Raw genomic sequence first — 13,275 nt, 5'->3', positions numbered from 1 at the left:
CAGGCGGCCTCAGGAAAGATGCTTTGCACGCCATCAGCTTCAAACATACGAACATTTCTGGGCCACTGTCCTGCAGAGAGTGGCCTTTGAGGAACAATAAGGATGCCTTCTGGGGGAGTGATGTAGCTGAGGGCTAAGAGCACAGGTACAGATCAGAAGGCTCCGGCTTGAATCCCTGCCCCCCTCCGGCTATTCGCTGTGTGGCTTTTAAGCCTCACTTCCGTGGTCTCTGAATGTACACGAGGGGACTTCCCTGGTGGCGCAGTGATTGGGAATCCGCCTGCCAATGCAGGGGACGTGGGTGCGATCCCCGGTCTGGGAAGATCCCACATGCCGTGGAGCAACGAAGCCCGTGCGCCACAACTAATGAGCCTGTGCTCTAGAGCCCGCGAGCCACAACTACTGAGCCCATGCACCTAGAGCCTGTGCTCTGCAACAAGAGAAGCCACCGCAATGAGAAGCCCGAGCACCGAAACGACAACCCAACGTAGCCAAAAATAAATAAATAAATAAATTTAAATAAATAAATGTACATGAGAAGATCCCAGTGTAGGACTGATAAGCGGAGACTGCCCGGCACTCCATAAATAGTGGCTTTTAATTACCCGTCTACGACTGTGGACTTTTCACAAAGTGTTCATACTCTTCTTTATGTTTTATTAGGACAGTAATCCTGGGAAATATCAATAAAGACAGAGAGCGTTTCCCCACTGTGCACACACGAAAGCTGATCTTCTTAGAAATGGCCCGGCATCGCTTGTCTGTGATGACGTGAAGGCTGGGATCCAGCTCAGCAAATTGTGTATGTTCCACCTCCAGAAAATCTGGGATCTGACCCTTCCCGTTACAGGTATGAGCACCAGTCTAATGCAGGTCACCACGGCTCCCGGCTCCCTGATGGGCCCAGTTTCTGCTCTTGCCTCCAGAGTCAAATCTCCAGAGAGCAGCCAGGGAGGCTTTGCTCAAACTTCAGTCATGTCATGGCTCTGTCATGTCCCAGTTCAGAAACCTCCAAAGGGTTTCCCATCACACTCAGAGAAAGAAGCCCAAACCTCATCATCGCCTCCAAGGCCCCATTCCATCCACCCCTCTCCTACTGCCCCGCCCCCACTCACCTGCTCCGGCCACACCTGCCCTGCTGCCCCCTGGATGCCACCCCACTTCTGCACTGCTGCTTCTCCTACCTAGTGTCTGCCTCCACACGCCCTCCTCCTTCAGAGCATGACCCAGCGTCACCTTCTTAGAGATGCCTTCCCCGATGACCCTATTTAAAATCACACCCCACCCCTAAGATTCCCAGTCTCTCCTCCCCGTTTAGTTTTCTGCACAGCAGTGCCTCTAGCATGCCACATGGGATGCACTGATTTTGTTTCTGGTCTGTCTTCTGCCGCTAGAATGAAAGCCACGAGGGTAGGAGCTCTGTTTCTGCACCTTGCATGTCCCCGGTACTTGGAACAGAGCCTGGGGTAGAGCCAGGGCTCCACACACACCTGCCGAACCACGGGATATTAGCGGAGCCCTCTCTCCTCCAAACCAAGTCACTTTCCTTGAAGCCTCAGCACACCCAAAAGGGCTGTTCCTTCTGGACAGGATGGGATATCCTGTGCTACTCAAGACGCTAGGCTCTGAGGACTCCAGACTCACCAGGAGAAATGCCCAAAATGTCATGGAGCCAAAGCCCTGGGTATTGAGTTTGCCTCAGAGATGCTCCCCCTGCCAAGTCAGCCAGAAGCACACAGGCTTGATGATGGCCTGAGGCCAAGCCCCTGGGCACCAGAAAGGCAGAAACTTTCTACAAGAGGAACTGCACTGAGACCTGGATAAAATCCCCATGTGAGAAGCTGGCAGGGCGGATTTTAGTGCAGAGAGAGAGAGAGAGAGAGACGAGGGAGGGAGGGAAGAAGGAAGGAAGGCAGGAAGGAAAGAAGGGGGAAGGAAGAAAAAACACATAATAAAGAAAATAATAGAATAAAACAGATTTTAAAAACTTGATTCATTCCATGAATATTTTTTGAGAGCTCATGATGCTAAGTGCAAAAGGTGTAGAGATGAAGACACCATTTTGCCCTCAAGATCTTGCAACAAACAGAGGAAAAGCGGGGTGAGTGCCACAGTCAAGGGCCGGGGCCAGTGTAGGCGCTAGCAGACACACTTGAGAAGAACCTAGCAGATCTTGGGGTGTCCGGGGCGGTACCTCCAAGATTTGACTTTTCACTTGACAAGTAGTGGGACAAAGTGGTGACAAGGGAATGAAAGCCTGGAGAGACAGCATCAAATATGAGGGCGAGGGGGCCTTGAACGCCAGGATAAACGTGCAAAACCACTTCCCTGGCAAGTGAATAAAAGATTCACACTCTAGCTCAGAACTGAGTAACTTATCTGAATAAGAAAAGGTTCATCACGGCACAGGTAGGACCTCACTGACAGGCACGAGAGGTGTTTGGACATTGGGAGCAGGACAGTGTCCACCTGCGCGGGCCAACAGGGCAGTGACCGGCCACGTGTGGCTATTTACATTAAATTAATTTAAATTAAATAAAAACTTTAAAATTCAGGTCCTCACACGCACTAGCCATGTTTCAAGTACTCGATAGCGCATGTGGCCAGTGGCTACCGCATCAGAGTACAAAGCACATTTCCTCACCACAGATAGTTCTTTTGGAAAGCACTACCCTAGAAATTTTTAATTTGTATTTTTAATTGAACATTTTCTTTCAATTCATTAGACTTAGTAGTTCTATCGCCATAGAGGCTCTTGTCTTAAAAGAAAATCATGGGAGAAAATTACTTGCTATGGTAAATTATACTGATGCCATACAAAACAGCTTATCCCTGGTTAAATCCACATGACTTGGGAGTTGGAAAGGCCTAAAATAGTATCAGAAAGAAGACATGAAGAATAAATAAATGAGAAAACAATATATCCATATATCAAACTAACCACGTTTCAAATCAAAACCCATAAAGGGCTAAACTGCACAAAAAGAAGTCAGTTCTATCTTCATAATAACGTTGATTCAACACATGAATTTTTTGAAAAAGTCTGTGATATTTTTCCTGTGATGCTGGTGGACTCTCGCTCTTATCTTTGACATTAGACCTCTGTCACCTCCTTGGCAGATTTCTAGCATGTCCCAGGTGAAGGATGGGGCCTGGGGACCAGGATATGGGGACAATCCCTCTCCTGGTCACCGCAGCAGAGCAGGTGGAGGTGACCTCACCTGTGTTCCAGTCGTGGCGGCAGCTCCCCCAGGGCAGGTCGATGGTGAAGCTGCTGAAGAGGTAGAAGAGGGCCCAGGCCAGGACGATGATGTAGTAGATGTTGAGGAGGATGACAATGGTCTGGGAGGCATAGCCGATACCTGGGCGGAGGCACACGGGGCTGGGGACACGGGGCAGGTTTCTGGCTCCGCCCACCCCTGCTCAGGAGAGGGTCTGTGCTCCCCTGTGAGTGTCCTGAGACACGGGGTACGGGGTCTGGGCTCCTGGATCGCTGCCCCCTCCCGTCGTGCAGCACCCCCAGGCCAGGCCGGGCTTCCTCCTGTCTCCTGCTGCCCTGCCCTGCTGCCTGTACACTCTCATCTGTATGCTGCAAGTTCACTGATTCTAAGCTATCTTACAAATGTACAAGGCTAACTCCGAGATTCCAATAGCTAATGTTCCCTGGAATTCGTCTGATATATTTCTGAAATGTAAAAACACGCGTTAAGGGACTTCCCTGGTGGCACAGTGGTTAAGAATCCGCCTGCCAACGCAGGGGACACGGGTGTGAGCCCTGGTCCGGGAAGATCCCACATGCTGTGGAGCAACTAAGCCCATGCGCCACAACTACTGAGCCTGCGCTCTAGAGCCCACAAACTACAACTGAGCCCGCGAACCACAACTACCGAAGCCCACGCACCTAGAGCCCGTGCTCCACAACAAGAGAAGCCACTGCAATGAGAAGCCCGTGCACCGCAACGAGGAGTAGTCCCCACTCGCTGCAACTAGAGAAAGCCCGCACGCAGCAACGGAGACCCAATGCAACCAAAAAATAAAATTAAAAAAAACAACACGCGTTAAAAGCAGGAAGAGACAGTTCACAGAGGAGCACACACACACAGGCAATGAACATCCTCACAACACACTCATCCTCCCTAATAATCGTAGGTGTGCAAAATGAAAAATGATGAGCTACCATTCTGCACCTGCAACACTAGTGAACATGTTTACAAACGATATAACTCAGTGATTTCCAAACTTGTCCACATAGTAGTAGAATTAATTACCTGGGAATATTTTAAAAATTCCAAAGCCCAGACCAGACCCCAGACCAATTTAATAACAATCTCTGGGGGTGGGGTACAGGCCTCAGGATGTTTGGAAGGTCCTGGGGTGATTCCAGTGTGCAGACAAGTTTGGGAGCCAGGGATATAACTCAGAGCTGTTAAAGATACGGAGGAAAGACGCTTACTCAAGTCCGGTGATGTGTACGTCAGCATAACACTTCCATAGAACAACTTAATAAGCATGGTCAAGGGACATCAACTTGGTTGTCCATTTGATCCAGTGATCCTAATCCTGAGAATTTATCCCAAGGAAATAACTCCAAAAAAGGGGGGTAAAGGCTACCTCTACGAAGATACATGACAGCAGAATATCCATTTATCAGTGATTGAAAATAAGCAGAAAGCCCAGAACAGAGAATTGTTAAGCAAATTATGATATATCCCCTTGATGGAAGTTTATGCAATCACATGATTGTCGTGTAAAAAATGGAAAATAACACTAACTAAAAAACAGAGGGACTGGACTTCCCTGGTGGCGCAGTGGTTGAGAGTCTGCCTGCCGATGCAGGGGACACGGGTTCGTGCCCCGGGTCCAGGAGGATCCCACGTGCCGCGGAGCGGCTGGGCCCGTGAGCCATGGCCGCTGGGCCTGCGCGTCCGGAGCCTGTGCTCCGCAGCGGGAGAGGCCACAGCGGTGAGAGGCCCGCGTACCGCCACAAAACAAAAAACAAAAAACAGAGGGACTTCCCTGGCTGTCCAGTGATTAAGACTCTGCGCTCCCAGTGCTGGGAAGGGTTCAATCCCTGGTCGGGGAACTAAGATCCCACTTGCCACACAGCGTGGCCAAAAAAAACACAAAAACGACAGAAACTGTGTATATTTCATATTAATAGATATGTAAACTTTATATATAGAGAAAGAAATAATGAAGTAAATCTCTCCAAACTGGAAACAACCCAAATGTTCTTCAGTGGGTGAATGGTTAAATAAACCATAGGACAACCATCGACACCATGGAATACTGCTCAGTAATGAAAAGGAATGAACTACTGATACAAGAGCAAGCTGGGTGGATCTCAAGGGCATCATGACGAGAGAAAAAGCCAGTCTCAAAAGGTCACACACTGTATGATTCCATTTATGTAACATTCCCCAAATGACAAAATTATAGAGATAGAGAGCAAGTTAGTGGCTGTCAGAGGTTATAGGGGTGGGGAGGGGAAGGGTTAGTGTGACTATGAAGGGGCAGCAGGATGGAGATCTCCGTGGTCATGGAACAGCGGTGGTGTTTGCACGAATCAACACAAGTGATAGAATTACACAGAATTATACGCACACACATACACACACACACACACACACACACACACACACACAAGCAAGTGCATGGAAACGGGTGCGATCTGAGTAAGGTCTGCAGATTGTACCAATGTCCATTCCCAGGTTTTGATATTGTTCTATATAAGATTTTTGCCATTGAGGAAAATGAAAATGTCACTGGGTGAAATGTACACGTGACCTCTCTGGGCTACTTTTGCAACTTTCTGTGAACATATAATTGTTTCAAAATGGAATCTTAAAGAAAATCCTATATAGAGAGAAATATTGAAATAAAACATCCTAAGTTTTAAATAGCTATTGTGTCAAGATGGTAGAATTAAAAAAAAATTTTTAACATCTTTATTGAAGTATAATTGCTTGACAATGGTATGTTAGTTTCTGCTTTATAACAAGTTGAATCAGCTATACGTATACATATATCCCCATATCTCCACCCTCTTGTGTCTCCCTCCCACCCTCCCTACCCCACCCCTCTAGGTGGTCACAAAGCACCGAGCTGATCTCCCTGTGCTATGTAAACATTTTATCTATTTATTTATTTATTTGGCCACGCCACGCAGCTTGTGGGATCTTAGTTCCTCCACCAGGGATTGAACCTGGGCCCCTGACAGCGAAAGCACAGAGTCCTAACCAGTGGACCGCCAGAGAATTCCAAAGATGGTAGAATTATTATTTTTTTCTCATTCAAATTCTCTTTTTAGGGAATTCCCTGGCAGTAATTCAGTCTTGGGCCCACAGTGGAAGGTTTAACATAAAGACACAGAGTCTTATCTGTATCAGCACTGCTGATACACCACCCAGTTATTCCAAACAAGGTTTATAACCACTAGTGCAGAGACTGTGGAGCCGGGCGCAGAGCTACTCACCCTCAAAGATGGGGCAGATCTTCCTCCAGGCTGTGATGCCCCCCTGGCTGGTGTACTGGCCTAGTGCTGTCTCCAGGAGAAAGACAGGAATGCCACAGGTAAAGAGGAAGATGAGGTAGGGGATGAAAAAGGCACCTGCGGGTGGGAAACAGGCTGTCCATTACGTGGCACTAGCCTCCTTGTGGTCCACGGTCATCTCCCCCCGTTACCACCCCATGCTTCCAGTCAGAATCCCGGGGATTGGGACTGTGCAAAATGGCGGGGACATCTGTCTAGACGTCTGGAACCACGGCAGAGATCAGGTGTCACCAAGTTACTTAGGACCTAGCCAGTCACTTCCTTCACTCTGAAGTTTCCATCTATACCTTCCAAGGTTTGCTCCCCATCAACTTCAGTTGCTGCCCAAAGAACACATAGCTTGTGGTCATAGAAGCAGCTCACTCAGTCACAGATATCCAGGAGCATTCCCACAGCCCACAGTCTATAATTTTTGTCAAGGAAATGATTGCTCTCAATGTTAGAGAGGGGCTTTTAGCGGACTGAAATCAGATTTCCCTTAGTAATCCTCTCTGCTTCTGTTTTCACAGTCACTGCCTGAGACAAGTCTACTGATGCCAGAAATGCTGGCATTTGCTCCACCATAGACCTCTATCTGCTGGCAACTGGGCAGGGGAGTTCACAGGAGAGAGTCCCAGGGGGAGAGACGTGCACAGAGAGACCCAAGTGCCTGCAGAGGGTCCCCTACGAGCTTGAGTGCTGGTCAGCACATGCGTGTGAGGACACTACCCAAGGAGAGGAAAGAATCCCTCAAGAAGATAGAGCCTGGTGGTACTCACGCAAGGCTGGGGACATTCCAAAGACTTAAGGAAGAAATGACACCAATTCTATACAAACCCTTGCAGAAAATTTAGAAGCAATTCTTTCCAACTCATTCTACGAAGCTAGCATTACTCTGATAACAAAAGTAGATAAAGACAAGAAAAGAAAACTATAGATCAACCTTTCATGAACATAGATGCAGAATTGTAAACAAAATTTTAGATATCCAACAATATATATAAAAAAAGTAATACATAGTGGAGTTTATCCCTGGAATACAAAGTTGTTTTAACATTAAAAAAAAAATCAGTGGATCATATTAATAAATTTAAAAAGAAAAACCATATAATCGTTTCAATAAATGCAGAAAAGTATTTGACCAAATCTAACAGCCATTTCTGATTAAAAAAAAAAAAAAACTCTCAGCAAGTGATGAATAGAAGGGAATAAAGGGCATCTACAAAACACCTACAGATAACATCATACTTAATGGTGAAAGACTGCTTAACCCCTAAGGTCGAGAGTAAGACAAGGGTGTCCAGTCTTACTATTTACCACTTCTATTCAACATTGGCTCCATCAATATTGATTCTAGTCAAGGCGAGAAGGCAATAAAAGGAATTAACTGTTATTCAAAAAAAAAGTTATTCAGATTAGAAAAGAAGAAATAAAACTGCTTTACTTGCAAATGACATGATTGCCTATGTAGAAAATCCGTTGGAATTTAAAATAGTCAAACTCATAGAATCAGAAAGTAGAATGGTGATTACCAGGGTCTGAGGAAGGGGGAAACAGGGTGATGCTGGCCAAAGGGTATAAAGTTTCAGTTTTGCAAAATGAATGAATCCTAGATATCCACTTTAACCATAGTGCCCACAGTGAACAATATTGAATTGTTTTCTTAAAATTGTGCTAAGAAGGTAAATCTTACGTTGTGTTCTTATCACACACAAAAAATTAAAATGAAAAAAAGAGGACAGAAGGAAACTTTTGGACGTGATGGATGTGTTTATGACATTGATTGTGGTGATGGTTTCACAAGTATATGTTTACCTCCAAACTCATCAAGTGGTATACATTAAATGTGTACAGCTTTTTGTACATTAGTCATACCTCAATAAAGTGTATTTAAAAAGAAAAGAAAGAAAATCCTTCGGAATGTACCAAAGAGCTGCTAGAATAAATAAGTTAATTTAGTGAGGTTACAAGATATAAGATCAGCATAAAAAATCAATTGCATTTCTTCTACTAGTGCAAGCAATTATAAATTACAATTTAACAAATAATACCATTATAACAGCATCAAAGAGGTGAACTATTTAGGAATAAATTTGACAAAAGATGTGTACACTCATAACTGCAAAACATTGCTGAGAGGAATGAAAGAAGACCGAAATAAATGGTGAGGCATACCATGTTCATGGGTCAGAAGACTCAATATTATTAAGATGTCAGTTCTTCCCAAATTAATCAATAGATTCACTGTAATCCCAATCAAAATCCCAGCAGACTTTTTTGTAGAAACTGACAAATGGATTCTAAAGTTCATATGAAAATGCAAAGAACCTAAAATAGCCAAACAACTTTGAAAAAGAAGAACTAAGTTTTAGGCTTACCTCTACCTTATTTTCATATTATTATAAAGATACAGTAATTAAAACAGTGTGGTTTTGGTGTCAAAATAAACAAATAGATCGACAGAACAGAATAGAGTCCAGCAACAGGGCCAGGCACATTTGGACAATTGATTTTTGACAAAGGTGTAAAGGCAATTCATTGGAGAAAGGATAGTCTTTTTAATAAATGATGCCAGAACAAGTAGATATACATACACACAAAAAATGAATTTCAATCCATACCTTCATTTTATACAAATATTAACCCAAAATGGATGGTGGACCTAAGTGTGAAACCTAAAACTATAAAACTTCTAGAAGAAAATATATGAGACCTTGGGTTAAGCAAAGATTTCTTTCATGTGACATCAAAAACATGAGTCATAAAAGAATAAATTCATAAACTGCACTTCATCAGAATTTGAAACTTCTGCTTTTCAAAAGACATTGTTAAGCAAAGGAAAAATATAAGACAGAATGAGAAAAAAAATTGCAAAATGCATATCTGATAAAGGACTTGTATCCAGAATATATAAAGAAGTAGCAAAATTCAATAGTAAGAAAACAAATGACCTATTTTTTTTTTTTTTTTTTTTTTGCGGTACGCGGGCCTCTCACTCTTATGGCCTCTCCCGCTGCGGAGCACAGGCTCCGGACGCGCAGGCCCAGCGGCCATGGCTCACGGGCCCAGTCGCTCCACGGCATGTGGGATCTTCCCAGACCGGGGCACAAACCCGTGTCCCCTGCAACGGCAGGCGGACTCTCAACCACTGCGCCACCAGGGAAGCCCTATTTTTTTTAATGGTCAAAAGATTTGAACAGGTTTTCACCAAAAAAGATATGTGGGCTACAAATAAGCACATGAAATGATGTTCAACATCATTAGTCAATATAAATTTAAGTGACAATGAGGTAATGTTCGCACCAATTAGAAAAGTTAAAATTAAAAAGACAGACCAAGTATCGGTAAAGTTGTGGAAAAGCTGGCACTCAGATACGCTGCTGGCAGGAAGGTAAACATGGTACAACCGTGTTGGAAAAGTGTTCCGCGGTTTCTTAAAAAGTTAAAGGTGCCCCTATCATATAATCCCGCCATTCCACACTTCAGTGTTCCCTCAAAGGAGATGAAAGCACATGTTTATACAAAGGTTTGTACACAAAAGTTCTTAGCAGTTTCATCTGTAATAGCTAAAGCCTGGAAACAACCCAAATGTCCATCAACAGGCGAAGAGATAAACTGTAGTATAACCATATAATGGAATACGACCCAGTAATAACAAGAAGGGAACTACTGAGACATGAAAAAGATGGATGAATCTCAAAGTAATTATGCTGAGGGATAGAAGCCAAGTAAAGTATATACTGCATGATTCCATTTACAGAAAATTATAAGAAATGCAAACTACTATATAGTTTGGAAACAACCTGGAAAACTAGGCCTGGAAACGACCTAAGTGTCCCTCAACAGATGCATGGATAAAGAAAATGCTATATGTGTAATGGAATATTATCCGGCCATAAAAAAAGAAGAAATTCTGCGTGTTGCAGCCACATGGATGGACCTCGAGGGTATTAGGCTAAGTGAAATAAGTCACAGAGAGAACGTACATACTGCACGTCCTCTCCTATGTGTGGAATTCATAGAGGCAGAGAGCAGAATGGTGATTACCAGAGGCTGGGGGTGTGAGGAATGCGGACATGTTGGTCAAACTTCGTTATAAGATAAACAATTTCTGGGGATGTAACATACAGCATGGTGGTTGCAGTGAACTATACTGTCTTATATAGTTGAAAGTTCTTAAGATAGTAGATCTTAAGTGTTATCACCACCAAAAAAAAAGGTAATTATATGAAGGAATGGAGGTGTTAACTAACCTTACTGTGGTAATCATTTTGCAATACATACATGTATTAAATCATCATGTTCTACACCTAAACTTACTATCCATAATATATCAATAAAGCTGGAAAATAGTTATATTTTTAAAAAACAAAACAGGTTTTTGGTTGCATTGGGATGGGGTAGCAGAGGTCAGGGGTGGGAGAGAGGGAAGGAGGAAATTTGGGGGAGTGATGGATACCTTCATTATCTTGATAGTGGTGATGGTTTCAAGGGCGTGCACCTATGTCGAAACTTATCCAACTGTACACTTCAAATGTGTGCAAGTTGTTGTAAGCCAATTATACTGTCATAAAATTGCTAAAACAAAAGTTAGTGGGGAATAGGCTTCTCCAGCTCTTTGCCTCTAGTCCACGCATCCGTAATTCAGGCACTGAAGGAAACGCTTGGTGACCACAAGGGCAAAGAAATATCGTAAACAATTCAGGCACGTGAGTAGATAAATCAGCCCAAGGCTTGCTGGGCAGGAAGGGGCAATTAGGGAAGAGAGAACCCAGTAGCTGATATGAACAGTCCTGCTGGGAGCTGGAAACATCGCAGAGAGAGAGAAGACAGGGGGCAGGGGGGAGAGTTTTCAGCCTGGCTCAAGCCCCTCATCCCCATCTTTGTGCCACCTGCTCTTCCCCAGTGAACCGAGCCAATGTTTAACCGCACTGGGTCCGGTGGTCAGTCTGCGCCCCTCCCCCTCTGCCTCCTTGAGCTCCTGGGCAGCTGGCCAGAGGGGACAAGGTCCACACCCGCCAGGCCGAGTCACTGGCCCCAAACCGGGGAGGGAGTTAGGGACGAGATAGAGCCCAGGTGCCCACCAGGGAGTCCTGGGGCACTGCCTCTTTCCCCACCCAAGCCCCAGTCACCACCACTCAAAGATGGAGCCACTCCTGGAGACGGAGGATGGAGTCAGTTATCTGCTCCCCAAATCCCCCGTTTAGTCTCCTTGCCCAAATTCTAAAATGTCCTGGCATTTTTCCCCATGGGATGGGAGAGACCACATGCCCATCCTGGAAAGGAATCATTCTGCTGGACACCCTTCTTGATAGGAACACATTCTGTGGCGTCACCTGTAAGGCTCCAGGTGACATTTTTTTAGGACAAACTGACGATATGCCACATGAGCAGCACAGCAGTGAACATGCATGACTATTACAAGCTGTAATCAACACTGCTGGACCAATACTTGGCATTGCTTCATTAACTAAAAGTGGTGACCAGTTGTCACGTACTCATAAAATAACCGTGACTCTTACATGAAGAAAATCGCTCCTTGTTTCTCTTCGTTCTTTAGTATATCTACGGACAACCTCAGGGCAAACGGGGGCCATCTAATGCCCTTGACATTGGTGTCCCCATGCTCCCTCTCCCTGACATCCAGAGGTAGGCTTTACTTGGCTATGGCCCTTCCCTCTAAGATCCCGGCTTTGAGAGGTCCAGCTGTAGCCTCACGTGGGTCTCCAGCCCCAGGCAGCCTGGGTGTTGGGCAACTCAGTCTGCCGGTAGCCGGGGTCCAGGGAGCTGGAGGGCTTCCGGCTGAAGGCCCAGGTTCCGAAGCAGCCAGGACTTGGGTATTTGGGCAGAGCCACCAGTTATGTGAGAAAGAAGGACATCAAGGAGACTCTAAGCTTCTTAGCCTTGTAACCAGTCTGCTTCCCCCCTTAGTCCCCTGCAATCAGTTCTCAACACAGCAGCCAGACAGCGTACAAGTGTAAGACTGGCCCCTCTGCTCAAACCCCTGGCCCGCCTCCCCATCACTGGAGGGAAAGCCAGAGTCTCACAGTGGCTGACAAGCCCTGGGTGACCTGCCCCCCCAAAGTGACTCCCCTCCAGTGGCTCCCCAAACACGCCAGCCAACCTCCTGCTTTAGGGCCATTAACACCTGTTTCCTCTGCCTGGAGCACTTTCCCCCTAATATCCACGTGGCCGGCTCTCACTCACCGGCAAGACTTCACTCTAACGTTCTCGGTGTGGTGGTCCGCAGCCCCCCTCCTGTAGCACTCAGGAACCTCTGATATGCTATGTAATTTTCTTGTTTACTGTGTTTATTGTTTATTGTCTGTCTCTCACAGACAGACAAGGAGTGTAAGCCCCACAGGGACAGGGAAGGGGTCTGTTCTGTTTATAGATTATCACAACAACTCGGAATAATTCCTGGCAGGTGGTGGGTCCACAGTAAGTCACTGTCGTTGGGTGACACAGTCCGGGCTTGGTTGGCCTGACTGTCGAAAGCCACGGGGAGGGGGGCGGGCAGGTGCTCGGGGTAGACTGGCCACAAGGCCTGGACGGCAGGGAGGGCGCTTATCTAGGAGGCGGCTGAGGCGGGCGCCCCCTGCACCCGTCTCCTGATGGATTTTAGACAGGCTTCTTGGTACCCCTTTCTCAGCATCTCTGGTTTTCGACTACAGTGTTTCACCGTTTCCCTGTTCCTCTATCATATGCTTGCCTCAGCCTCTTCCCTGCTCCGGGACTCACTT

At 45.7% G+C, this 13,275-nt stretch overlaps 1 protein-coding gene across 1 annotated transcript in view; it reads right to left on the bottom strand.

Annotated features, from left to right (window-relative positions):
- Nucleotides 1-13,275, bottom strand: part of SLC6A13 (solute carrier family 6 member 13) — a 33,041-nt gene that overhangs the window by 14,193 nt on the left and 5,573 nt on the right. Inside the window, exons 3-4 of the mRNA XM_060024103.1 lie at nucleotides 6,476-6,610; nucleotides 3,222-3,362 (exon numbers count right to left, since the gene is read on the bottom strand). Of these exons, the coding sequence (XP_059880086.1) occupies nucleotides 3,222-3,362; nucleotides 6,476-6,610 (276 nt within the window). The remainder of the gene's footprint in view (nucleotides 1-3,221; nucleotides 3,363-6,475; nucleotides 6,611-13,275) is intronic.

The sequence above is a fragment of the Delphinus delphis genome, chromosome 11 (genome assembly GCF_949987515.2).
Source record: "Delphinus delphis chromosome 11, mDelDel1.2, whole genome shotgun sequence".
Lineage (NCBI taxonomy): Eukaryota > Metazoa > Chordata > Mammalia > Artiodactyla > Delphinidae > Delphinus > Delphinus delphis.
The sequence above is the reverse complement of the archived record's forward strand: the minus strand, read 5'-3'. Positions and strand labels throughout refer to the sequence as shown.